Raw genomic sequence first — 25,373 nt, 5'->3', positions numbered from 1 at the left:
TCTTTCCTATTTGTATATACTACACCATGTGAGATAAGAACCCAATCCACACTAACTCTAGATAAATAAAGGCCTACTCCCCTTCATTCTTGCTGTTTCTAAGCTTATAAAACCCAATGGCAAAACAAAGCTTAATGCTATTGGTGTATTAGAGAAGCAACTTTATTTTAGGCATTTTAAGAAATCACAGCCTTATTAAAAGATGCAGACTTTCATATCATTTACAGGAATGACAGAACTTGTCATTGCAGACTGTTTTCTAAACATAACAATCTCCCAGATAGGGTCAGATGACTTGCAAACAATAGACCTTTTAAGAAATGTTTCAACATTCATAGAAATGGCCAGTTAATAGGAGCACACACTGACTACTTAACATGACCTCCCAGATGAGGAAAACTGTCTTTATAAACATGAGGACAGAGAGTATTTTCTAAAGATCATATAGGGAAAAAAATTTCATTGGGGCTTATTGGCCACATGTGTATTTTTTAGTTACTTGACCACAATGGGTTTTCTTCCAGTTTAAAAAAAAAAAAAAATCCCCCTGGGTTTCTTTTATTTTCCTTTTAGTGGTAATTATTTGTATCACAATTAAAAATCCTATTATTTTTGGACTCCAGAGCTCCGTGCTCTAACTTGTTCTGTATTCAATGGTCTGTCATGTGAGATATGCTCTCCCAAGAGGTCCTGGGATGTGAAAGGAAAATACTAGAATTTCTGTTTTTATTTTTCATCTTTCTTTTTTCAATTAAGCTCTACTATATTTATAGCTCTAAATATACTATAATTAGTATATAGGTGACATAAATACCTGGTGGCTACTGACTGCATTTATTTCTTCAGTAGTTCCTAGAAACAGTAAATAGTAGATAAATGCTTAAACGTACTTAAAACTAACTACAAAAATGAAAGCTGCTGCAGTATAATGTCCTAACTTAATCTGTTTCAATTTATCTAAGTGTGTCTTTTTTTGTACTCCGAAAGAAATGACCTCATGCTAGTATATAAATGGAAATGCTGATGAACAAAAGTGTAGCAGAGCTAAATTGGGGAATTTTATTTCAAGAAATCTCTGATTTATTGAGACAACCTAATAGTCCAAGAAGTCAGGTTACTTTTCACTCTCATTGTATTAAAATGCGAGGTCAAACATCAAAGAGATGCCATCCTTTTCTCCCAGGCTGATAAAAATCTAAAAGTCTGAAAACACCATGTGTTGATGAGGATATGGAACAATGGTTGGGACACTCAAAGTGCTGGTGGAAATGTAAATTAGTAACAGCAAATTTAAAACAATGTGCTCTCCCACAGTAAAAGTGAATGTCCTTAGACTTTAAAGCCAGTAATTTCATCCTAGGTATATACCCTAGAACAACACATATACACAAGGCATAAAAGAGCATTGCTCATAATACCTAGGACCACACTGTTAACCCAGATTTTCCTTTAACTATTTTTACTGCTGACATTATTATAGATATCCCTATTTTCATCTTCTTTGCCCACCTCCATCCAGCCCTCACACCCCTTTCCCTCTGGGCATCACCACACTGCTGTCTGTGTCTATGGATTAAGCATATGTTATTTGGCTAATTTCTTCACCTTCTTCCATCCAGTCCTCCCTGCTTCCAACGCTTCAGCTCTGACAACTGTCAGTCTGTTCCATGTATCCATGCCTCTGGTTCTATTTTGTTTGTATTGGAGCAAGGGTGTAATGGGAAAGCACACTAGGAGGCTTCTGAGGTGTTGGCAACCCCCGTTTCTTAATTTGAGTAATATCTGCTTCATGCTTATTATACCTTACATGTAAAGCAAACTTATAACTTATTAATATTTTTGGTATAATGGTATTGTGGTTATGTTATATAAGAGTCATCTTTCAGGGATAAATATTGACATGTATTTATGGATAAAATTATGTAATTCTTGGGATTTGGCTTCAAAATAATGCAGGAAAGGGAAAAAGGAATGGAATGAGACAAATAATTATCAGATAAAATAAAATGATTGAGCTGAGAAATGGGTACAAGGGATTCATCATAATATCATCTAGTTTTGAATTATTATTTTTGCTGATGTCACATTTTAAGTAACTAAAAAGAGCAGCAACCTGGCTTGCTAAGAAACGGCCTGCTTCATCTATAGGTATATAATAATATGCTAATATGCCAATTAATGATTCTCTCTTATCATTGATGTTTCTCTCTCTCTCTCTCTCTCCCTCCCTCCCTCCCTCTCCCTTCCTCTCTGAAATCAATAAAAATACATATTTTTTAAAAAATCACTTCATCAGAAAGGACTGCGCGATATACCATCAATACCACCATTTTTCCTTCTCTATATTATGTTCCTGCTTTCTTTTTCCATAGAGCAGTTATCATCACCTGATATCATATACACTTATTTATTTACTACATATTTCTGCCATTGCAGTGAAAGCCATAATGGCAGAGACAATGTCTGTTTTGTTCACTGTTATTTCGTTAGTACCTGGCCCATTATAGAAATAGCAGTATTATTATATGCACTAATAATGGTGACTGTACATGCCTAATTAAAATAACACATTTCAGAGACAAATAGCAATTATCAATACCATATGGCAAAAACATCAAATGGGGAAGGCATGTAACATGAATAGATGAATAGAAGGGGGGGGTGTAAATCAATATTCATTGTTTTTTGAGAATACCTTAGAAGTGTATGTCTTTGATTGTGGTGGTCGTAACAGGACTGTGTTATGCCCAAACTCACCAGATTGTATACATTAATTATGTGCAGGTTTTTTGTTTTTTTAAATATATTTTTATTGATTTCAGAGAGGAAGGGAGAGGGAGAGGGAGTTAGAAACATCAATGATAAGAGAGAATCATTGATTGGCTCCCTCCTGCACGCCCCCTACTGGGGATCGAGCCTGCAACCTGGGCATGTGCCCTTGACTGGAATCGAACCTGAGACCCGTCAGTCCACAGGCTGACACTATCCACTGAGCCAAACCAGCTAGGGCTATTATGTGCAGTTTTTTGTATACCAATTATACCTCAATAAGCTAGGGGGAAAAGAAGCCCACCTGTACTCCAATGCACAACAATAAGTAGGTCAAGAATTCACTACAGTCCTGTAAATAGCTTATGAACCTTTCCATTTTTAACACATTAAGCGCCCAGGCTGTTTTGTCTTCTGGACGGAAAGTACAGTGTCAGTCACTGGTGAATGACATGGGGCTTAACGTGTTGTAAGGCACCATCCAATTTTAAATTTACAGCCTTCGCTATATCTAGCAACAGCAACTACAGCATTTATACTACCATCAATTAAAGAGGTCTGGATTATTACCGCTAAAAAAAATGGGACTGCATTATACTGTCCTAAAATGAAGGAGTCAGAAGAAAAAGTATGATTTGTATGCTACTACACAGAAAAATGAAGTCTATGTTCTTCCCAATGTTGGGTTATTCCTTTTTCACACATGGAATGTGCAAGAGCAGGGGGTGGTAAGGAACGAGTGGGAGAGATGGCATGCGGCACTTAATTTCAGTAAATACTTTAGAAAACTAAAGTATTTAGAGATGACTAAGCAGCTTTCAAATAAGGCACTCTTGATACTGCCTAATGGAATGGCAAGGATATGTTTTTGTAGACTATAAACATACATATAATAGTCAGTGAAGTCATTAAGTGCCAACAAACAAGCTATTCTTCCACTGCAGTAACCACAATGCCCTGTTCAGTTTTGTGTCATATTTCTCAGCAAGTCCAAAAGACTAAGAAATCAGATGCCCATGGAATATTTTATACAAATATGTATTATTAAACAATAACACAATACTGACATGTTATATGTGTGCAAAAAACTCATGCTGCATATCCTTTGTACAGCAAAAAATGTATTTCCAATGTCTCATATTTATAATTCCAAGGCTGTATGCTCCTGACATTTAAATTTCTAATCTATGCCTTGCTATTTTAGCTATATATGAGTATACTACCTAGATCACATGCTGGAACAGGATTCACTTTGTTATATGCATTATGAATACCAGCAATAAAGTAATCAATCTTAAAAAAATATGGCTATACAATTTCTGGTTTGTGGTTTGGCATGTAAGAATTTGGAAAGTGTCATTCCCGTCCACACAACAGGAAAAAGTTAACAAAGTGAAAACCAACAATTCTTACAGCCATTCGAGAACTGGGATCATAGAGAGAACCACTATCCCCAAAATTGGAGAGAGAGGCAGATATAAAAATCACAAGTTACCATGAGGTGAAACCTCCAAGGGTATCCAGGACCAGGGTAGGAAAACCTAACCTGTAACTGATGAGCTGCTGGAGGATTAGCGTAGACAAGTCTGACAGTAAAAAACCCCACGGGTCCAGTCTTAGGGGGACCCCACACTTCTGTGAGTTTTGCCTCCAGGAACTCTACCATGTTCTTCAAGTGCACATCAGAGAAAGGTCTCCCGTGTTTTTCAGCAAAGTGTGAGGAATGGGAGCCATTTTAAGTAAGCCAGAGCATTCTGTTCTTAACAAAGCCTATCCTGAAGAGAAACTACTTTACCAGAGCCCAATCGACGGGTTTTACTTGAAACTAACCAGCTCTGCGGAAGAGAATTATCCAACTCTAGCCCACACTAGCCTTCCACATAGGGAAAGAGAAATACCCAACTCCAGTCCCCTCTAGCCTTTTTGTATGAACTAAGTAAAAACCAAAACAAAACTGAGAAGTACTTGTGTTCATCACAGCCCAGCAGACTCACTAAGACTGAAATCTAAGCACAGCAGTACATAAAGTTTCCCCTTTCCCACCACCATCTGTAACATGGCTCCTATATAATAGAGGAATATTTAAGAAGTCTCTAGGGAAACTCAAAACACATACAAGGATACGGAAGGAAATTTTACCCTCACCTACAGCTACAGCAAACAGTATGGCCTAACCCCTATCCAGATAAATATAAAACCTCATAATAAAGGCCTATTTACCTCACTTCCTTTTACCCAGAATTATCATGTCTAATTTCCAACAAAAAATTACAAGGAATATTAAAAACAAAATGGCAACAGGATTCAAGTATTCCATAATCTTTAAAAATGTAATCTTTGGAAATATCAGAGGTAAATTGTATACAATAACTTAAACGTGTAGGTAAACATACAATCACTAAAATACACATTCATTTTATGTTTAAGTACATTACAACCGATCCCTTTAAAGTAGTGGTTCTCAACCTTCTGGCCCTTTAAATACAGTTCCTCATGTTGTGATCCAATCATAAAATTATTTTCGTTGCTACTTCATAACTGTAATGTTGCTACTGTTATGAATCATAATGTAAATATCTGATATGCAGGATGGTCTTAGGCGACCCTTGTGAAAGGGTCATTCGACCGCCAAAGGGTCGTGACCCACAGGTTGAGAACTGCTGCTTTAAAGTCAGGAGAAGCAAGGATGCTCAACCCTTAATGATACTACTCAACACCATAATACTGGAGATCTCAGTCAATGCTGTAAGATACCAACAACACAACAGGTTTATGTATCAGAAAAAGGTTTTAAAATGTCACTATATCGACATATTTAGAAAATATAAAGTGTTCAGTAAGGTGTCTGCATAACATTATTAGTTTCCTATACATTAGTACAATCCAATTAGGAAATACCAGCGACAAACAGAATTTCAAGCAGAATAGTAATATAAAATCCATAAACTATCTAAAACAAAGTTAATAAGAAATCTGCAAAAATTACATGAAAAGGTCTATTCAAATTAAGACACATGCCATGTTTCTCAATGAGATTACTCAATTTTAAAGATGTCAATTCTCACCCCTTATTCTAAATTTAATGCAATCCTAAAGTAAACACCTATAAAAATATGCATTATGAAATATCTCATACAAATAAAAACATGAAGAAAATAATAAGGGCTCAAATAATAATCCAACTTAAAAAATAAGACATTACCAATACAGTTTAAAAAGATCTATGAAAGAGATCTCTTCTATGAAGCAGCAAAATACACTAACACCAGCAATTAAAACAATATGGTAGTACCAGTATATGTGTAAACACATGTACCAAAAGAAATGTATTTCAGAAATGGACTCTTAAATATATGAAAGCATAGTATATAATAAAGATGACATTTCAAATCACGAATAAAAAGATTGGCTATTTAGTGAACTGTCTTTAGATAGCTGATTAGCATGAAAGAATAGTTAAACCCCCACCTCACACCACACAAATCAACCAATCTTCCATTTCACAGATCAAAGCGCTAAATATAAAAACCAAAATTATAAAAGTAGTAAACAGAAAGATGGTGGACATGGAGCACCAGGAATCTGCATCGCCACCCAACAACCACAGGGGCAGAATCAGCCTGATGTAACTATTTTCGAACTTGAGTCTGTTCAAGGATTACAACCACCAGCGGAAGGCTTGAAAGGTAAACCACAGTAATTTCAGGCAATGTCAGCCCTTAGCACAGTAGCATTACCCATCAGCCAGCTCTTGCTGTGTTCCTAGAGCAGCTCACACTCAGCTATGGTAGCCAGAGTAGGCAAAAAGGACCCGGTCCTCCAAATATCTCCACTTCTGATCACAGAGAATAAAGAGATAGGCAGCCAGTGTTGGACCACCTCCCCACACTGTTTGTTGCAAGACACTCCTTGTCTGGCTGCAGTGACTTCCAGGGGATTTAAAAAGCTAGCACCTGCCCAGCCGGTGTGGCTCAGTACTTGAGCATCAACCCATGAACCAGGGAACCAGGAGGTCAGGGTTTGATTCCCGGTGGGGCACATGCCCGGGTTGCAGGCTTGATCCCCAGTAGGGGGCGTGCAGGAGGCAGTTGATCAATGATTCTCTCTTATCACTAATGTTTCTCTCTCTCTCCCTTCCTCACTCTAAAATCAATTAAAAAAAATTGTTTTAAAAAGCCAACAACCCATTCTCCTCCTCCCTCCACCCTTCATCTTTCATATTTTACCCTTTGGGGAGCTAGACATAACAAAGACATTAAAAAACAAATGCATATATGAGGAAAATTAGAAATTAACTGTGCATACCCAGGGAAAGGCTTAGAAAAGATTATACCTCATTTGTCCTTTTATGCTATCACAAACAATAAAACATAAACTCACTTATTCAGCCAGCCAGCCAGCATGTAATAGATTCTCCAAGGTATTAGATTTGATCCTTTAGATACAAAGTAAATATGGTCAGGGCCCCTATAGAATTAAAAATGTGGTGGGAGAAACTAGAGAACAATTATTACTATGTAAGAAGTTCCATGCCATAATAGAAAAATGAATTAAAGAGCTGCTAGGAATGCAGATAAATATTTGCTAAGTCAGGAGATAGTTGGGGAAGATTTTGTAGAGGTGACTTTTGATCTAGATCAGTGGTTCTCAACCTTCCTAATGCCGCGACCCTTTAATACAGTTCCTCATGTTGCGGTGACCCCCAATTTCATTGTTACAAAGTGAACATAATTAAAGCATAGTGATTAATCACAAAAACAATTTGTAATTATATGTAACTAGAGGCCCGGTGCACAAAAATTTCTGCACTCGGGGGGAAGGGAGGTCCTTCAGCCTGGCCTGTGCCCTCTCGCAGTCTGGGACCCCTCGGGAGGTAACGACCTGCTAGCTTAGACCTGCTCCCGGGTGGCAGAGGGCAGGCCCAATCCCTAGGTGCAGCCCCTGGTCAGGCTCAGAGCAGGGCCGATCGGGGAGTTGGGGTGCCGCCCCCAGTCATGCACAGAGCAGGGCGGATTGGGAGGTTGCGATGCCACCCTCAGTCATGCTCAGGGTAGGGCCGATTGGGGGGTTGGGGCACCGCCCCCTGTCACACTCAAGGCAGGGTTGATGGGGAGGTTGCGGCGCCACCCCTTGTCACGCACAGAGCAGGGCCCATCAGGGGGGTTGGGGCTCCTTACCCTGTCACGCACAGAGCAGGGTCGATAAGGGGGTTGGGGAGCTCCCCCCTGTCACGCACAGAGCAGGGCCCATCAGGGGGTTGAGGAGCTCCCCTGTCACTCACAGAGTAGGGCCGATAGGGGAGTTGGGGCACCGCCCCCTGTCACACACAGAGCAGGGTGGATCAGGGGGTTGGGGCGCCGCCCTCTATCACCCACAGAGAAGGGCCGATCAGGGGGTTGGGGCGCCACCACTGTCACACTCAGGGCAGGACTGATGTGGAGGTTATGGCTCTACCCTGTCACACACAAAGCAGGGCCCGTGGGGGTGGGGGGTGTTGGGGCGCCGCACCCTGTCACACACAGAGCAGGGCGGATCAGGGGGTTGGGGCACCGCAGTCTGTCACACACAGAGCTGCAGGGTGATCGGGGGGTTGGGGAGCTCCCCCTATCAGGCACAGAGCAGGGCTGATCAGGAGGTTGGGGCGCCTTCCCCTGTCATGAACAGAGCAGGGCGGATAGGGAGGTTGTGGCCCTGCCCCCTGTCACACACAGAGCCGCAGGGCGATCAGGAGGTTTGGGCGCTGCCCCCTGTCACGCTGATCCCGGTGCCAGAAGGCCTCTCGGCTCCGCTGATCCCGGTGCTGGGAGGCCTCGTGGCTCCGCTGATCCTGGTGCTGGGAGGCATATTACCCTTTTAGTATATAGGATAGAGGCCTGGTGCATGGGTGGGGCTGGTATGTTTGCCCTGAAGAGTGTCCTGGATCAGGGTGGGGGTCCCCACTGGGGTGCCTGGCCAGCCTGGATGAGGGTATGATGGCTGTTTGCAGCTGGTCACACACCCTTCAGGGTGGGGGTCTCCACTGGGGTGCCTGGCCAGCCTGGGTGAGGGGATGATGGCCGTTTGCAGCTGGTCACACACCCTTCAGGGTGGGGGTCCCCACCGGGGTGCCTGGCCAGTCTGGGTGAGGGGCTGAGGGCTGAAGCTCCCAACTATTCCTTTTTTTCTTTTTTTTAAAATTCTGGGCCAGCTTTAGCTCTGGCTCCAGCTCTGAGGCCTCCGCTGCTGAAGCAGGTATCTGGTTTTTTTGGGTTCTATAATCGAAACAATGTATAACTCCAGCTCTGAGATCCTGGTGAGCTGAAAGCAGGTTTCTGGGGTTTTGTTTAGCTTCTATATTTGTTACAATGTTTGAAACTGCAGGCTCAGAGGCCGGCAAGGCAGGCGGGGAACGTTGGTTTCCTCCGTCACTGAAGCAAGCAAGCCTCATGTTAGCTTCCAGCTGCCTGGCTGCCGGCCGCCATCTTGGCTGGCAGTTAATTTGCATATCTCCCTGATTAGCCAATGGGAAGGGTAGCGGTTGTACACCAATTACCATGTTTCTCTTTTATTAGATAGGATTATATATGTGTTTTCTGATGGTCTTAGGTGACCCCTGTGAAAGGGTCGTTCGACCCCCAAAGGGGTCGTGATCCACAGGTTGAGAACCGCTGCTCTAGATGAACAGAAAACTGGAGGGTGAAGGGCAGGATTTTGGAAGAGGTAACAATATGTGCATAGTTTAGAAGGCACAAAAAAGTGGGGCATGTGCCAAAAAGAAGTCAGCCAAGACCACTTACTACCTAATATGACTTTGGGCAAAAACACTGGATCTATTTCAACTTGAAAATAAGGATAATGGTATCTTCCTCCAAGGGTTTCTGTTAGGAAAATGAGATGGTAAATTGAAAAAAATGTGAGTGCAATCTGGTCTGGCTGTCACATCTTGCACCCCAGATTTCCAAGGCCGACTGAGCTATTTTAGCTCCTTCTCTCACTTTTCCTTCAGAAGTCATCTACTTGGTGAAAGAGCACAGCCTTCCCAGTCATGTACAATGGTCTAGCACAGTTTATGACACCATTTACTCAAAAAAACATTATTTTCCTCCGCCCCCTTTTTTTAACCAGATTTTCAGAGATCCATTGAACTACTCTCTGTGACACTCCTTAGAACTGCCCTGCAATTACTGCTAGGGTCCTGATTCTCAACTTGAGCACCAGCAGTATGTCTCATAAGCACCCACCCAATCTGTGCGTATATTAATTCATACTTACAGGCTGAGGCTGTTCTGCAATACAGCAGTTGAAACACAACCAGAATTCACTCATGCTTATAGTCCAAAGTATAAATGAGCACCACGGAAGTTTCCAAATCTCTCCTCAGGAAGCTTCACAAAGCACACTCCTCAGTATGATGGATGTCCAATGATGCCCAAATAATAATGTTAATACTTCCTTGTGTTTTAGTTCCTGGACGTATCTTATGTGGTCAAATTAATTAAGAAAAAGACAGAATGTTTCCTTTCTTTGCTTGTGGTTCTACAGAGACTCGTTTCTGAACCACCAGGAAGTTGTCTTGGCTCAGGTACTCTAGAAAAAAAAGAAAAAGTAAAGAAAACAAGTTACTTTACTTATTTGTAGAAGCTTTTCTTTCATTTTTTTATTACAGATGTCTCCCATCCCCCCCCCCCCTTTAATCCCGTCTGTCCAGCCCCTACCACCCCTCAGATCCTTACCACCCTATTGTCCACATCTCATGGGTTATGCATGTAAGTATACTAGAGGCCGAAATTCATGCACGGGGCGGGGGATGGGGGTGGCATCCCCTCAGCCCAGCCTGCACCCTCTCCAATCCGGGATCCCCAGGATCGGGCCTAAACCGGCAGTCGGACATCCCTCTCACAATCCTGGACCACTGGCTCCTAATTGCTCACCTGCCTGCCTGCCTGGTCACCCCTTACTGCCCCCCACCTGCCAGTCTGGTCGCCCCTCAAGGCCCCCCTACCCCACATAGCCTGCTGTTCAGTTGTTTGGTCATCCCTCACTAACCCCCCTGATGGCCTGGTTGCCCCACGCAGCCTGCTGTTCAGTTGTTTGGTCGTCCCTCACTAACCCCCTGCCGGCCTGGTCGTAGGTAGCCATCTTGTGAGGGCATGGGGGTTAATTTGCATATTACCTCTTTATTATATAGGATAAGTTCTTTAGTCACTCTCTCCTTGTCCCCCCACCACCACTTTTATTTCTTAAATCTGTGATAAAATTAATAAAATTTCCCCAAAAAGTAAACACTGAAAAAAATTCAAGATTTTAATAAACTGATATTTATTCAACAAATCTTTTCAAGCTTTTTTTCAGTATCCGGTTATTAGGGATATAGCAGTGAAAGAAGACAGAAATTCTTGCCCAGAGCATTCTATTTTATGACTATAAAAGTATAAGCTGTTCTAATAAGTTTTTTTAAATTCACTAATTCAAACACCATATAATAGTTCCTAATTCCAAAAAGAAATACTGATCATTTTCCTATAGGTTTCTTCAATTGAGTCCTTTGTTCTCAAAGATAACCCAGATTGTAAGTAGAATAGCAATCAACTTTTTGAGATATTCAAGCAGCAATAACTCATCAATAATTATAAAAAAAATTATCACCTTCTCCATTGTTATTAGAATTGTACATGAGAGATGATTAAGGGTTAGGTTAGACTGCATTTTGAATCAAGACATTAGGTCCCTGTTCCCACCATCATCAGAATGAGTGTCAGTCAAACCAGTTTACTAGGTGTACCAGTTAATAAAGAGGATTTTTTTTTAATAGATGGAGTTACACATATGTTGACATATATGCAATTTGAAATGTATGCTATTTTGTTGTATTGACAGCAAGCTTCAAAACTTCATATGTCAAATTTGCTGAAGGTGTTAACATCATAGATATTTTTACGCTTAAAAATGTCAAATTTCATGCCCCAACAAAGAGCATTTGCAGGAAGTTTTAATTCATTACTTTATTTTGAAGAAAAAGTTATCATATACTTCGGGAAGCTTATGGTGAACATGCTCCATCTCAAGATACTTGTGAACGCTGGTTTAAACGCTGTGAAAGTGATGATTTCCATGTGAAAGACAAAGATCATTCAGGTCAACCGAAAAAGTTTGAAGACCAACAATTACAAGCATTACTGGATGAAGATGCGTGTCAAACTCAAAAACAACTTGCAGAAAGATTAAATGTTGCTCAGCAAACAATTTCCCATCGTTTACAAGCAATGGGAAAGATTTTAAAGGAAGGAAAATGGGTGCCACATCAACTGAACAAAAGACAAATGGAAAACCAAAAAGTCATCAGTAAAATGTTGCTTCAACAGCACGAAAGGAAGTCTTTTTTTTTGCATCAAATTGTGACTGGTGATGAAAAGTGGGTTTATTTTGAGACTCCCAAATGCACAAAATCATGGGTTGATCCAGGTCAACCATCAACATCGACTGCAAGGTCAAATCGCTTCAGAAAGAAGACTGCTCTGCATTTGGTGGGGTCAGGAAGGCGTGGTATTATGCGCTTCTAAAACCAGGTGAAACCATTAATACTGATCGCTACCGACCACAAATAATCAATTTGAACCACGCTTTGATTGTAAAACGACCAGAATGGGCCAGAAGTAATTTTGCTTCATGATAACGCACCATCACACACTTCAAAACCAGTTAAAGACACATTAAAAGATCTTGCCTGGGAAGTATTAACCCACCCGCTGTATTCACCAGACCTTGCTCCTTCAGATTACCACTTGTTTCCATCGATGACACACGCACTTTCTGAGCAGCACTTCAAAACGAACAAAGAAGTGAAAAATTGGGTCTCTGAATGGCTTGCCTCAAAACAAGAAAAGTTCTATTGTGACAGTATCCACCTGAAAGATGGGGGAAATGTGTAGCTAGCAATGGACATTACTTTGAATAAAGCACTTATGATGTTTCTCTTGAAATTATCGTGTTTTCTTTGATTACAAAATCCGCATTATTAACCGGTACACCTAGTACATCCTGAGGTAGCCAACCAAGCTGCATCAATCAGGATCCATGTCCAGCTGTCTTCTGTCTGGAGTTGGACGGAGTAGGCCTATCTTTCCTTCGTGACTGACAATCTGTAGCCTTGAAGGTTGACCTTAGCCAACCATGTTCCAAATGTCATGTAGAAGATGGTTCTGAGATTATAATGCAGCAACAAAAGAAAGGAGGAAGTCTATTTCCAGTCATTTCTAAGACCAGTTTGACCTGTACACCTGATGCTTGATGTTGTAGCCGTGGTTCTCAACCTGTGGGTCGCGACCCCTTTGGCGGTCGAATGATCCTTTCATGGGGTCGCCTAAGACCATCCTCCATATCAGATATTTACATTACGACTCCTAACAGTAGCAACATTACAGTTATGAAGTAGCAACGAAAATAATTTTATGGTTGGGTCACAACATGAGGAACTGTATTGTATTTAAAGGGCCAGAAGGTTGAGAACCACTATGTAAAGCAACAGTTTTCCCTCTAAAGCCTGAAGCGGGTTTACATCACCTGCAGGCTACTACAACCAGCAAGTGAAGATGTCCAGTACACAGCTGGACATACAGCTCTGCAGCCATAAAGCAGCTTTGGAATCATCAGCAGATTATAACTGAAGCAACGAATGCCAAATTCTAGGGAAAGCACTATCATGAGAAGCCAAGAGACTCTAAGGCAGTGATTCTCAACCTTCCTAATGCTGCGACCCTTTAATACAGTTCCTCATGTTGTGGTGACCCCCAACTACAAAATTATTTTCGTTGCTACTTCATAACTGTAATTTTGCTACTGTTATGAATCGTAATGTAAATATCTGATATGCAGGATGTATTTTCATTATTACAAATTGAACATAATTAAAACATAGTGATTAATCACAAAAACAATATGTAATTATATATGTGTTTTCCGATGGTCTTAGGCGACCCCTGTGAAAGGGCCATTCGACCCCCAAAGGGGTCGCGACCCACAGGTTGAGAACCGCTGCTCTAAGGAATAGCAGCATTTAAAGGGTGATTAGAGAAAGAGAAGTTTACAAAGGAGGATTGGGTGTTATCAGAAAGAAAGAGGATGAAAACTAGCTAATGTAGTGTTACTGGGGCATGTTCAAGAAGGGACTGCGGCCTGACCAGTGTTACTAAGTGGTTAGAGCAACGACCCTCACACCAAAGGGTTGCGGGTTTGCTCCCCCATCCCTGGTCAGGGCACGTACAGGAGGTAACCAGTTGATGTGTCTCTCACATCAATGTTTGTTTCTGTCTCTTTCCCTCCCTTCCACTTTCTCTGAAAAGCAATGGAAAAATTATCCTCTGGTAAGACTTAGCAAAAAACCAACCAGCCAAACAAACAAAAGGAAGTGGGTACCAGTATTAACTGCCTCAGTGACAACAAACACTCAGAAATGCCACTTGGTGGCCTGGCTATAGCAGTTTTAGTGAAGAGTAGTATGGGCAGAAATCAAATTAGAGTGGTTTGAGAAGTGAGTGAAGGGAGAGAAGCAGAGTTCAAGTGCAGAAAATGTTTGCAAGAATACTGGATCTTAACTTTTAAAATATAGGGTACAAGGTAGAGGAAGAAAAAAAAATCCTTGAAATGAAAAGATCAAAGATGTATTAATTTGATTATTCAAAGTAAACATTTTTGCCCCAAGTGGTAAACTATCAATCACATATTTATAAATGTTTGAAAGAGCTGTCATTCATTTATAAGCCATTCCAACTATAAATCAGTGATAGATATATTACAGGATCACAAACCCTGAGCATTAAGTGAAATAAAATTTATGTTTACACAAAAATGATATGTTAAGTTTTAAGCATATGTTCAAGGAGGAAAATCAGAAGGAAGAAAATTTATATTCTTGCCATAGTTAAAATTTATTTTCAAGCAGGGATGAACATTCCTCATCTCACCTAAACTCTAAACTAGGAAGTAGCAGTCTTGAAATTTGCTTTGTCCACTGAATTGGGAAAATACTGTGAAAGTTTATAAGCTTAAACGAACAGTATGTTTCATATATTTCCTTCCTAGCAAGAATATAAGAGCAAAAGGCTAAATCCACAACATCACAAACATTATTTCAGTGTTGCTATTTGACAAGTTTAATTCCAACCTGAATCAAAGACTTTGGCCATTAAGAATTCACTGTGAAATAAAATCTCCTTTAACCAATTCTATGAGAACAAACATGCCTTTGTTTGAAACTGAAAAATCTTTATACGCATCATTGTTGTAGCACAGATATGGAGCTACTCTGAGGTGTCCAAATCTACTGTATTTAAAATCTGATGTTTTAGACAGATATGGAGCTAATCTGATGTAGTTTGATTTATTCCATCATCATATTTTCTCATCTACATATAAAGCTAGACAATTTCCTTTTTACATATAAATTATCTTTGCCAGAAACCACCTTCAAAAATTAATTTTACCATTGGAAGGTGTATTTTCTTTTAAAAAATATATTTCTTCTGTTTAACACTTAACATAAATGGCTTCCTAATTATAATCCATAGATAATACTTTATCACCCCACATTTTCCCAAATTCAAATTTCCTTCCCAATTAGAGTGAAGCTGTCCCTCATTTTGAGAATTTTAAATAAAACAAGGTTTTTCCCTACTCCATGTACTATGAAAATGACATTCGCAGTATTTTCTCTTTCTTAATGGTTAATGTAAGAATGACTGTTTAAAGTATAATAATTTGTGCTTCTATTTTCGTAGATGAAACAGAAAGGATATACAGCTTTAGTGAAGTATTTCCACCTAGAAAATAGATCTGTTGAAATGTATATTCAAACACCAAGGAGATGTTTGTAACTCCACTGGTTTTTATTAAGGAAATATATAAACCTTAAGATGTTTCAGACATGCCTCAAACTGTCAAACCAATACATTTTCCAACTTCTTGCTTTTCTAACAAACTTCCTTTATAGAATTTTCTTTTCACACGTGTAAACACTTAAAAACATTTATATATAAACACCTTTAGAGAAGTACTGAATTCAGCACAAAGAATTTCAACACTGCCACTAATATACTAATAATTACTTTCACTTCTTAGACTGAAAGTTGCTGAAAATATATCCATATTGAAAACTTGATACTTTTTTAAATCTTAAGATAACAAAAGCAGTGTTTCTTTGCAACATCAACATCTGAACTTGGCTTTAACACAGCTCAGCACATTCCACACATAAATAAGGACTCAGACTGGTCTACTGCACCAGAGAGTATTTCACAAATGCAAAGATTTTAGATGTAAGATTTGAGCAAAGCTTGAAGAGAGTTATCAAGCTACTTAATGACTGGCAGAGCTTCCTTGACAGGCATGAGTGAAAGAGTGTAGTAGTAGTAGTAGTAGTACCTTGTGTCAAAAATAAAATACTCCCCACCATCAGCTTCCTTCCCTCCTCACCTTCTGCACCTAAATCAAATGCTGCAGGTATCCGTACCTATATGAACAGTTGTGTTACTAACAATTTAAAGAATTTATGTTCCAACATCCTACCCACAATTTAATAAAATTGTTTTTTAGGCCAATGTCTAAAGAAACAATAATAAAGCCTTGATTTGAAAAGCAGGACAATGATGCATACCTTTAGCCAGTCTGAGCCCTTATTTATGTGCAGAATGTAACACTAACAGTGTAGCATTATCTATATATAAAAAACCCTAATATGCAAATAGACCGAACAGCAGAACAACCAAACAACTGGATGCTATGACATGTGCTGACCACCAGGGGGTGCGCGTGAAACATGGTGGGCGTCGGCCGGGGCAGGATGGTGGAGGTGAGCAGGGGCACCACACCAAGGTGGGGCACTGGTCACTATCATCGGGGCGAGCCTCTGGTGGCTACTAAAAATTCTTTGCTCACACCCGCTGCCAGTGCCCTGATCACTCGGCACCGCCAGTGGGTGCCAGTAGCGGCTGCCAGTCCCGATCACCCCTCAGGGCTTCTCCACCTCCCCCTGCTCCTGAGGCCTGGCAGGGGCATGGAGGATGGACCGAGAACTGCCCCCGTACCCACCACAGCCTTGCGGCCCACAGTTCCTTTCAAGGTGCAAGAATTTGTGCACTGGGTCCCTAGTATTTTATAACTGGTGAGAGAGCTTGTCACCTGCCCAAGCTAAATTTCTAAAAATTAAAGAAGTACTAATAACTGCCACAGAACTTTTATTTTAAAGGGTACTAGTAAATTCTAAACTTTTCTGTTTCTCACAAATTAGGCATGCTTAATACCTCAACTGAGTTGACGTATTTCAGATTTTAAAAATATATATTTGGCTATACTGCCACTAAGAGCAGTTTGTATTTGCGAGTACTCAGATAATAGCAAGGTAAAGTTCACAAATTCAAGTATAAGTTTTAATTTAATTCCTTGTCTTAGATTCTCATACCACATGGATAGTACTCATTTATATTACACAATGGCATGTAGGTACAAGCTTGCAAAGATGCTATGGTTTAGAATATAGACTGAACTAGTCAGCCTAAGTTTGGATTCTTGTTTCCTCCAACTCACTAGCTATATGACCTTGAGCAAATTACCCAACCTCTGTGTGTCTCACTTTGCTATTCTATAAAATGGAGTTTATAATTATATCTACTTCAAAAGTTTATGTGAGGATTAAGTGAGCAAACTTAAATTGCTTAGAATAGTGCTTGGCACACAAGTTTAAAGAAATGTTAATACTTTGTTACTATGGTCATCATCATTCTTATCATATTTTTGTGCTTCACACAGAGAACTGAGCAGAGACAAGCTTCCTTGATGCTTACCTGAGCAAATGGACAAAAATTTTTATGGTGAATTTACCTTTCTTAGATGGAGTAGCACACATACAAAAAAACATAAGTCTATTTATTATAATTTAGGTAAAAGGGAAAGTGAAGTAAGAGAAGTATTAAGGTTGCCAAAACCGGTTTGGCTCAGTGGATAGAGCGTCGGCCTGCGGACTGAAAGGTCCCAGGTTCGATTCCGGTCAAGGGCATGTACCTGGGTTGCGGGCACATCCCCAGTAGGAGATGTGCAGGAGGCAGCTGATCGATGTTTCTCTCTCGTCGATGTTTCTAACTCTCTATCTCTCTCCCTTCCTCTCTGTAAAAAATCAATAAAATATATTTTTTTAAAAGGTATAGTCAAAAAAATACAACTTACTTAAGCCAACTAATCCCTTTGACAGCAATGGCATATTTTCCTCAAAAGCAAATTTAAATGTATGTATAATTTGTATGTTAATGCGTACAATAAAATTAGCAATATAATGATTTTCAGTGGATAGCTGAATAAATTATTCTAACTTATCTTAACTACTAGTTATTAATTATAAAAAAATTCATATCTTCATATCATACATTGTTTTAGTCAGGTTTTCTGTTCTTAGTCTAGAAGGCCTTGGACATCAAAGGATTAAATTTTCAGAAGGGAATGTTAGCTCAATACCTAATTACTGCCTGAACTGGCTGCCAAGTGTGTTTTGCAACATAAAGGATGAGGAGAGGTAATTAAAAGGCCTAAAGAATGAGAAGTATGTGTAATTTGTGCTTCTTGGTCAGGACTGGAATCCCCTATCAATCTCTAGGGGATGTGAAAGTCAACTGAATACAAACTACAGTCACTTATCTGGATGTGGAGCCAGGTAAAGTGGATAGCAGCCCTTGATACTGTGTTTCAGATGCATCCCCAGAGAGGAAAAGTATCACTGTGATTTACACTTGATTCCTAGCTGCTTTGTGACAACTGCTTTAGAACTTTTTGTTAACTTGATATTTGCTCCAAATAAATGAGGTATTTTCAGCTACCACTGATTTTTTTGACTGGGAGCAACTTTTACAAAATTAATTTGCTGACAACAGAACTATGTCATTATTATTTAAAAAGCTCTTCACCCCAACATGGCCACAAAAATTCTATCACCAAAGTGCCTAATATCATACCTGGCAGAAGTTTAGAGATAACTTACATTATTAGGTTATCAAGTTTTCTCTCTCTAATTTTAAAATGGTTCAAAGATCTTCTTGCGAAAGAAACTAATATCTAGAGAAAAAAACCTTTAGCTCTAAGAATTACATATATAAAGAGTGTCTTTTAAGTTCCAGGCACAAATGAGCACAAACAAAAAAGCTTACATTTTACTTATATATTTCATTAGTAAGTTAAAGATAAACAATGACAAAACCTGTGCCAAATGCATGCCTACTGCTAAAGATTAACCAGACTGTACAATTTATGTAAGCTTTGGAGCTCTCAGTTAAACATATAAATTGTTTTGTCAACTGTTGCTTAGGTCTTCATATGGTTGACTCTAAAGCTACATAGGTGTTCCTATTCTTAGGGTGTACAGTGAAAAGAGAAAAAAACAAATGTAGAAAAAAGTAAGCCTAATATAGCTATACTAGAGGCCCGGTGCATGGATTCATGCACCAGTGGGGTCCCTTGGTCTGGCCTGCGCCCTGCCCTCTCACAATCTGGGATGCCTTGGGGGATGTCAGACTGCTGGTTTCGGCCCAATCCCCACAGGCCAGGCTGAGGGCCTCTAGTATGCATATAAGATCTTTGGTTAATCTCTTCTTACCCTCCCCCTTCCCACCTTCCTTCTGAGATTCAGCAGTCTGTTCCATGTCTCCATGCCTGTGCGCTGAGCATCTGCCCCCTGGTGGTCAGTATGCATCATAGCTACTAGTCAAACAGTGAGCCGGTCGCTTAGGTTTTTATATACATAGATGGGGATAGAGTGAGATGTGGGGAAAATCTTTCTGAAAGATTTCAACAAATACAGTACTATGAGCTTTATTACAAATAAAATCAATAAAACTGTTTACAAATAAAAACCACTAGAACTCTCATAAAATAAATAATGTGTAATTGGACTTCTGATAAAAGATAAAATTTACATTGTAAGCTTTGGACAAAAAAGAGCTAATTTTTCTTACCCAAAAAGCTTGTGTGTTCTCTACAAATGTACAGAACTGTTTCTGGCTTTTTAAAAAGTCTGGAAAATATCATACTGAAACCCTGTGGAAATTTTACAGAGGAAATAAGGAGGGACAAAATTAAATCAATGTCATCAATTGCAAATTGGTACATGATGTCTTATATTGACCTGTGTTCTTAGGAACACATAGAAGCAATATGCTGCCTTTAGTCAGAATGAGTTTGCAGAATGAGTTTAGAAGAATCACTAAACTCTTTAGTAAAACATACTACAGGTAAATTAAACTCATAGGCTCTCTTAAAGCTCAATGTCTCTGTATACTAAGGTGAAACAAAAATTCAAGCCATCAAAGGACAAAACTTAATGTTACCTTTATCTTCTAAAAATGTTTATCAACACTGTAAAGGCATTTATATAATTATTTTTAATATTTTCCAAAGAAGGTATATGTTAATTTTTTCTTATTGTTGACAGTATTACAGATGTCCCCCACTTCTCCCCTCCTTTGCCCCCCTTTACCCAGCCCTCACCGCACCCCAGCCCTTCCCCACACTGTATCCATTGTTTATGGATATATGCATATATGTTATTTGATTACTCTTTTCCCACCATGCATCTATTCCATGCATCCATGCCTCTGGACCTATTTTGTTCATCAGTTTATTTTTTTCATTAGACTCCACATATAAGTGACATCACGTGATATTTATCTTTAACTGGCTTATTTCACTTAACATAATACCTCAACATAATAAAGGCTATATATGACAATCCCTTAGCCAACATTATACTCAATGGGGAAAAACTGAAAGTGTTCTTGATCAAGAACAAGACAGTAATGTCTGCTTTCACCACTCTTATTTAAAACTAGTGGCCCAGTGCACGAATTTGTGCACACTGAAAAGAAATTAATTAGAAGAAATATTTTAATATCGTTATTCACCCTTTCTTTAAATAGAAGTATCAACCAAATTCACAATCGATAATAACAGATCAAAACCCAAACATGTGATTGGCGCCAGCGAGAGCTTTATATATATCTCACATGCATGAGTCAACTTAGCCTTTTGTAGATATAGAATAAACTTGCTTAATTAGACCTGCTTTCTGATTTAGCTAAACTTTTTCCAGCCCAGTGAAACACCCCAACTTCTCTTTCAGGTAATTGTCAGCAACACAGCGGTAAATATCAACACGAAGCACATTATTATTGTAAATCATGCAGGGAGAACAAAGGGTAAAATATTTAACTATAGCAGTGTTTGACTATATTCTGCACAGTAAAAAAACCTCAAGTCATTTTCAAGGTCCACCACTTCTTACTTCTTTTCAGTTGGGTCAAGTTTCTAAGCTTTCTAAGTCTCCGTTTTCCAGCTGACGAAAATAAAATAGGATTCCACCAAGTCTCCTATCTACCTACTCCAGGACTTCTGTGAGAATCAAATGAGATGAAGCATGGGAAAATGCTCCACAGGCATTTGGTTACAGTGTAAAGTGTTTGTACCTGGCTATAAAGCAAGCCGTGTTCCTGGGCTGCAGAAATTGCAAGGAGGCTAGTTGCTAAGGAGAGGAAGCCAGGCATTGCTATGTGACGTCATTACCTGGAGGGACACTTAGCATATTAGCCTTCTATATATATAGATGGCCTGTCACTAGGGAAAGGAAGCTGGGCGAGGCTACATGACATCATTACCTGGCACCCACAGCCACCGTTTCTGGGCTGGGCTGTGGATGCAGTTTGCGCCACGGGGTCTCGGCAGTGTCGGCTGCGATTTGGTGGGCTGTTGCTCCAGGGTGGTGGCAGAGCCTGTGTCCCACTTGGGGGAAGCCGAGTGTTGCTTTGTCAGCACCAGGTCCGCGGTGCCATTTCTTTGTGTGTATCACGGCAGCTCCTGCATTGAATGTCTGCCCCCTGGTGGTCAGTGCATGTCATAGCAACCGGTCGGAAGGTGGGAAGGATACTTAGCATGTTAGCCTTTTATATAGATAAATAGTACTAGAAGTCCTAACATAGCAATCAGACAAGAAAAAATAAAAGGCATACGAATCCAAAGGAGAAAGTAAAACTGTCATTATTCGCAGATGATATACTATACATAGAAAACCCTCAAGACTCCACTAAAAAACTGCTAGATTTAACAAATGTAGCAGGATATAGCATCCAAACATTGATGGCCTTTTATACACCAACTAGAGGCCCGGTGCACAAAAATTTGTGCACTCGGGGGGAAGGGGGGGGGTCCCTCAGCTCGGCCTGTGCCCTCTCGCAGTCTGGGACCCCTCGGGAGGTAACGACCTGCTGGCTTAGACCTGCTCCCGGGTGGCAGAGGGCAGGCCCAATCCCTAGGTGCAGCCCCTGGTTGGGCTCAGAGCAGGGCCGATTGGGGAGTTGGGGCGCCGCCCCTGTCATGCACAGAGCAGGGCCGATCGGGAGGTTGCGATGCCACCCTCAGTCACGCTCAGGGTAGAGCTGATTGGGGGGTTGGGGCACCGCCCCCTGTCACACTCAAGGCAGGGTCGATGGGGAGGTTGCGGCACCACCCCCTGTCACGCACAGAGCAGGGTCGATCAGGGGGTTGGGGAGCTCCCTCCTGTCACGCACAGAGCAGGGCCCATCAGGGGGTTGGGGAGCTCCCCCCTGTCACTCACAGAGCAGGGCCGATCAGGGGAGTTGGGGCACCGCCCCCTGTCACACACAGAGCAGGGCGGATCAGGGGGTTGGGGCGCCGCAGCCTGTCACACACACAGCTGCAGGGCAATCAGGGGGTTGGGGAGCTCCCCCCTATCAGGCACAGAGCAGGGCTGATCAGGGGATTGGGGCGCCTTCCCCTGTCATGAACAGAGCAAGGCGGATAGGGAGGTTGTGGTCCCGTCCCCAGTCACACACAGAGCCGCAGGGCAATCAGGGGGTTTGGGCGCTGCCCCCTGTCACGCTGATCCTGGTGCCGGGAGGCCTCTCGGCTCCGCTGATCCCGGTGCTGGGAGGCATATTACCCTTTTACTATATAGGATAGAGGCCTGGTGCACGGGTAGGGGCCGGCTGGTTTGCCCTGAAGGGTGTCCTGGATCAGGGTGGGGGTCCCCACTGGGGTGCCTGGCCAGCCTGGATGAGGGTATGATGGCTGTTTGCAGCTGGTCACACACCCTTCAGGGTGGGGGTCCCCATTGGGGTGCATGGCCAGTCTAGGTGAGGGGCTGAGGGCTGTTTGCAGGCTGGTGGGTGACTGAAGCTCCCAACCGCTCCTGTTTTTCTTTTTTTTTTATTCTGGGCCAGCTTTAGCTCTGAGGCTCCAGCTCTTAGGCCTCCGCTGCTGAAAGCAGGTTTCTGGCCTTTGTTTACCTTCTGTATTTGAAACAATGTTGCGATCCTGCTGGCTGAAGCCCTGCAACTAAAGCAGGTTTCTGGAGTTTTGTTTAGCTTCTATATTTGTAACATAGTTGCTTAGAGTTGCAGCTCAGAGGCCGGCAGCGGCAGGCGGGGAATGCTGGAGTCCTCTGTCACTGAAGCAGCAAGCCTCATGTTCGCTTCCAGCTGCCTAGCTGCCGGCCGCCATCTTGGCTGGCAGTTAATTTGCATATTGCCCTGATTAGCCAATGGGAAGGGTAGTGGTCGTTCGCCAATTACCATGTTTCTCTTTTATTAGATAGGATAATGAACGCTCAGAAAGAGAAACTAAAAAACAATCTCATTGCCCTGGCTGGTGCGCTCAGTGGTTAGAGCGTTGAATGGTTGGTAATAGGGATGTATCTGTTAGGATGTTTTCATATACACATGAGATAAAATCCAAAGCCAGCTGGATTAAATAAGGAATTGGGGGAAGATTTGATCTAGCAGCCCAATTTCCTCTTCACTACTCCTCCTGTGTTGGCTTCTTATTCAATCGACTTTTCTTTTATAGTCAAAAGATAGCTTCCAGGAATTTAGTAACTGTACATTTTCAGGCTGAAATTCAGAGTAAGAAAATACGTGCCTTTATCCCAGCATTTCTAGCAAAAGCCCCAAGATCTCATTCTGATTGATCTGTCTTAGATCACATGCTTGCCATGATGGCCTTAGGTTAAGACACATGTTCCATTCATATAATCTCTTCATAACATTCATTAAAGAAAACACATTAAAGCTGATCTTAGTGATTTAAACCTTTGATATTACTAAATAACGGCATTACCAAATTAAAATTGATGGGTCAAGCACATCATACAACTTTCTCCATCTTCTTAAAGTTATTCCCCCAGATTTTAAGCATAACCCATCAAGACAAAAAAAAAAAAAAAAAAAAAAAGTAAATCCTTCCCTGAATATGAATCACTTTTTGAAGGATTCAGAAAGTGCTACCAGCTTACAGTGCAGTTTTATAATTCTTAACAGAACTGAAAGCAACACCACCATAGATTTTTCAGGAAGAAAAAGGCTCTTATACCACTTTTCCAAGATTATAGTAACAGAATTTAAAGAAAACAGAAGAGAATATAGATGTCTTGAGTTAGGCAAAATAAATAAATAAATGTATGTTTTGTTTCAAAGAGCTTTGAAATACAAGCAACTAAATAATCCATCCTGTACCTCAAGACTCCTCTCACCATTCAGCCGTGGGCAAACTAAGGCCCGCGAGCCAGATCCAGCCCGTTTGAAATGAATAAAACTAAAAAAAAAAAAAAGACCGTATCCTTTTATGTAATGATGTTTACTTTGAATTTATATTAGTTCACACAAACACTCCATCCATGGTTTTGTTCCGGCCCTCCGGTCCAGTTTAAGAACCCATTGTGGCCCTCGAGTCATAAAGTTTGCCCACCCCTGTAACTAGATCATCACCAAATCTCCCCTGTCCCCAAGTCTCCCACTTCCTCTCATCCTGCCTACACACACACACACACACACACACACACACACTCCCAATTAGGTCCTAAGAACAAAGCAGAGATGCACACTTTAGGGAGTTTTTTTGCAAATGCACATTCCAAAGCCAAACAAACAAATTAATCCTGATCATACTTCTTATAAGCCATGTCCTTCATTCCTATAATTAGCACAGAAAACAGAAGGCAAATTATTGTTTTTACAACAGAAAAGAATGCAAAAATTTATTAGACTGAAAGCCAATACTCAAATATATAGGACAGAAACTGATTTTCATGGTAAAATTGAACAAACACAAAAGGCTAAATTCAAGCAACATTTTTAGAGTAATCACTTGAAAATGTGTTACACACCAGTCATCTTAAATCAAAAGCCAAACTTGCCGAAACCGGTTTGGCTCAGTGGATAGAGCGCCGGCCTGCAGACTGAAAGGTCCCAGGTTCGATTCCGGTCAAGGGCATGTACCTGGGTTGCGGGCACATCCCCAGTAGGAGATGTGCAGGAGGCAGCTGATCGATGTTTCTCTCTCATCGATGTTTCTAACTCTCTATCTCTCTCCCTTCCTCTCTGTAAAAAAAAAAAAAAAAAAAAAAAAAAGCCAAACTTTACTCATAATCCTATAAGGAAGCAGTGTGGTTAAAGATAAGACTGTGATTTAGGAGGAAATCTCTTTAATACTTCAATTCTGTGGATTAGTTTTTCAAATACTATTCAAATAATTCAGTTCAGTAAATATGCACTGGTGGCTTTATTAAGAAGAACATAGTAGAGTCA

General features: G+C 40.8%; 1 protein-coding gene across 4 annotated transcripts in view; it reads right to left on the bottom strand.

The window, feature by feature from the left end:
* Positions 1–25,373, bottom strand: part of CDC42SE2 (CDC42 small effector 2) — a 90,033-nt gene that overhangs the window by 25,607 nt on the left and 39,053 nt on the right. For all 4 annotated transcript variants that reach the window (XM_059698283.1, XM_059698281.1, XM_059698282.1 and 1 more), the window contains one exon: positions 10,021–10,335. In XM_059698283.1, coding sequence (XP_059554266.1) covers positions 10,021–10,074 — 54 coding nt within the window. In that variant the 5' untranslated portion in view covers positions 10,075–10,335. The remainder of the gene's footprint in view (positions 1–10,020; positions 10,336–25,373) is intronic.

Source organism: Myotis daubentonii, chromosome 5, assembly GCF_963259705.1.
Source record: "Myotis daubentonii chromosome 5, mMyoDau2.1, whole genome shotgun sequence".
NCBI classification, from domain to species: Eukaryota; Metazoa; Chordata; class Mammalia; order Chiroptera; family Vespertilionidae; genus Myotis; species Myotis daubentonii.
This window is presented reverse-complemented; position numbering and strand designations above follow the sequence as displayed.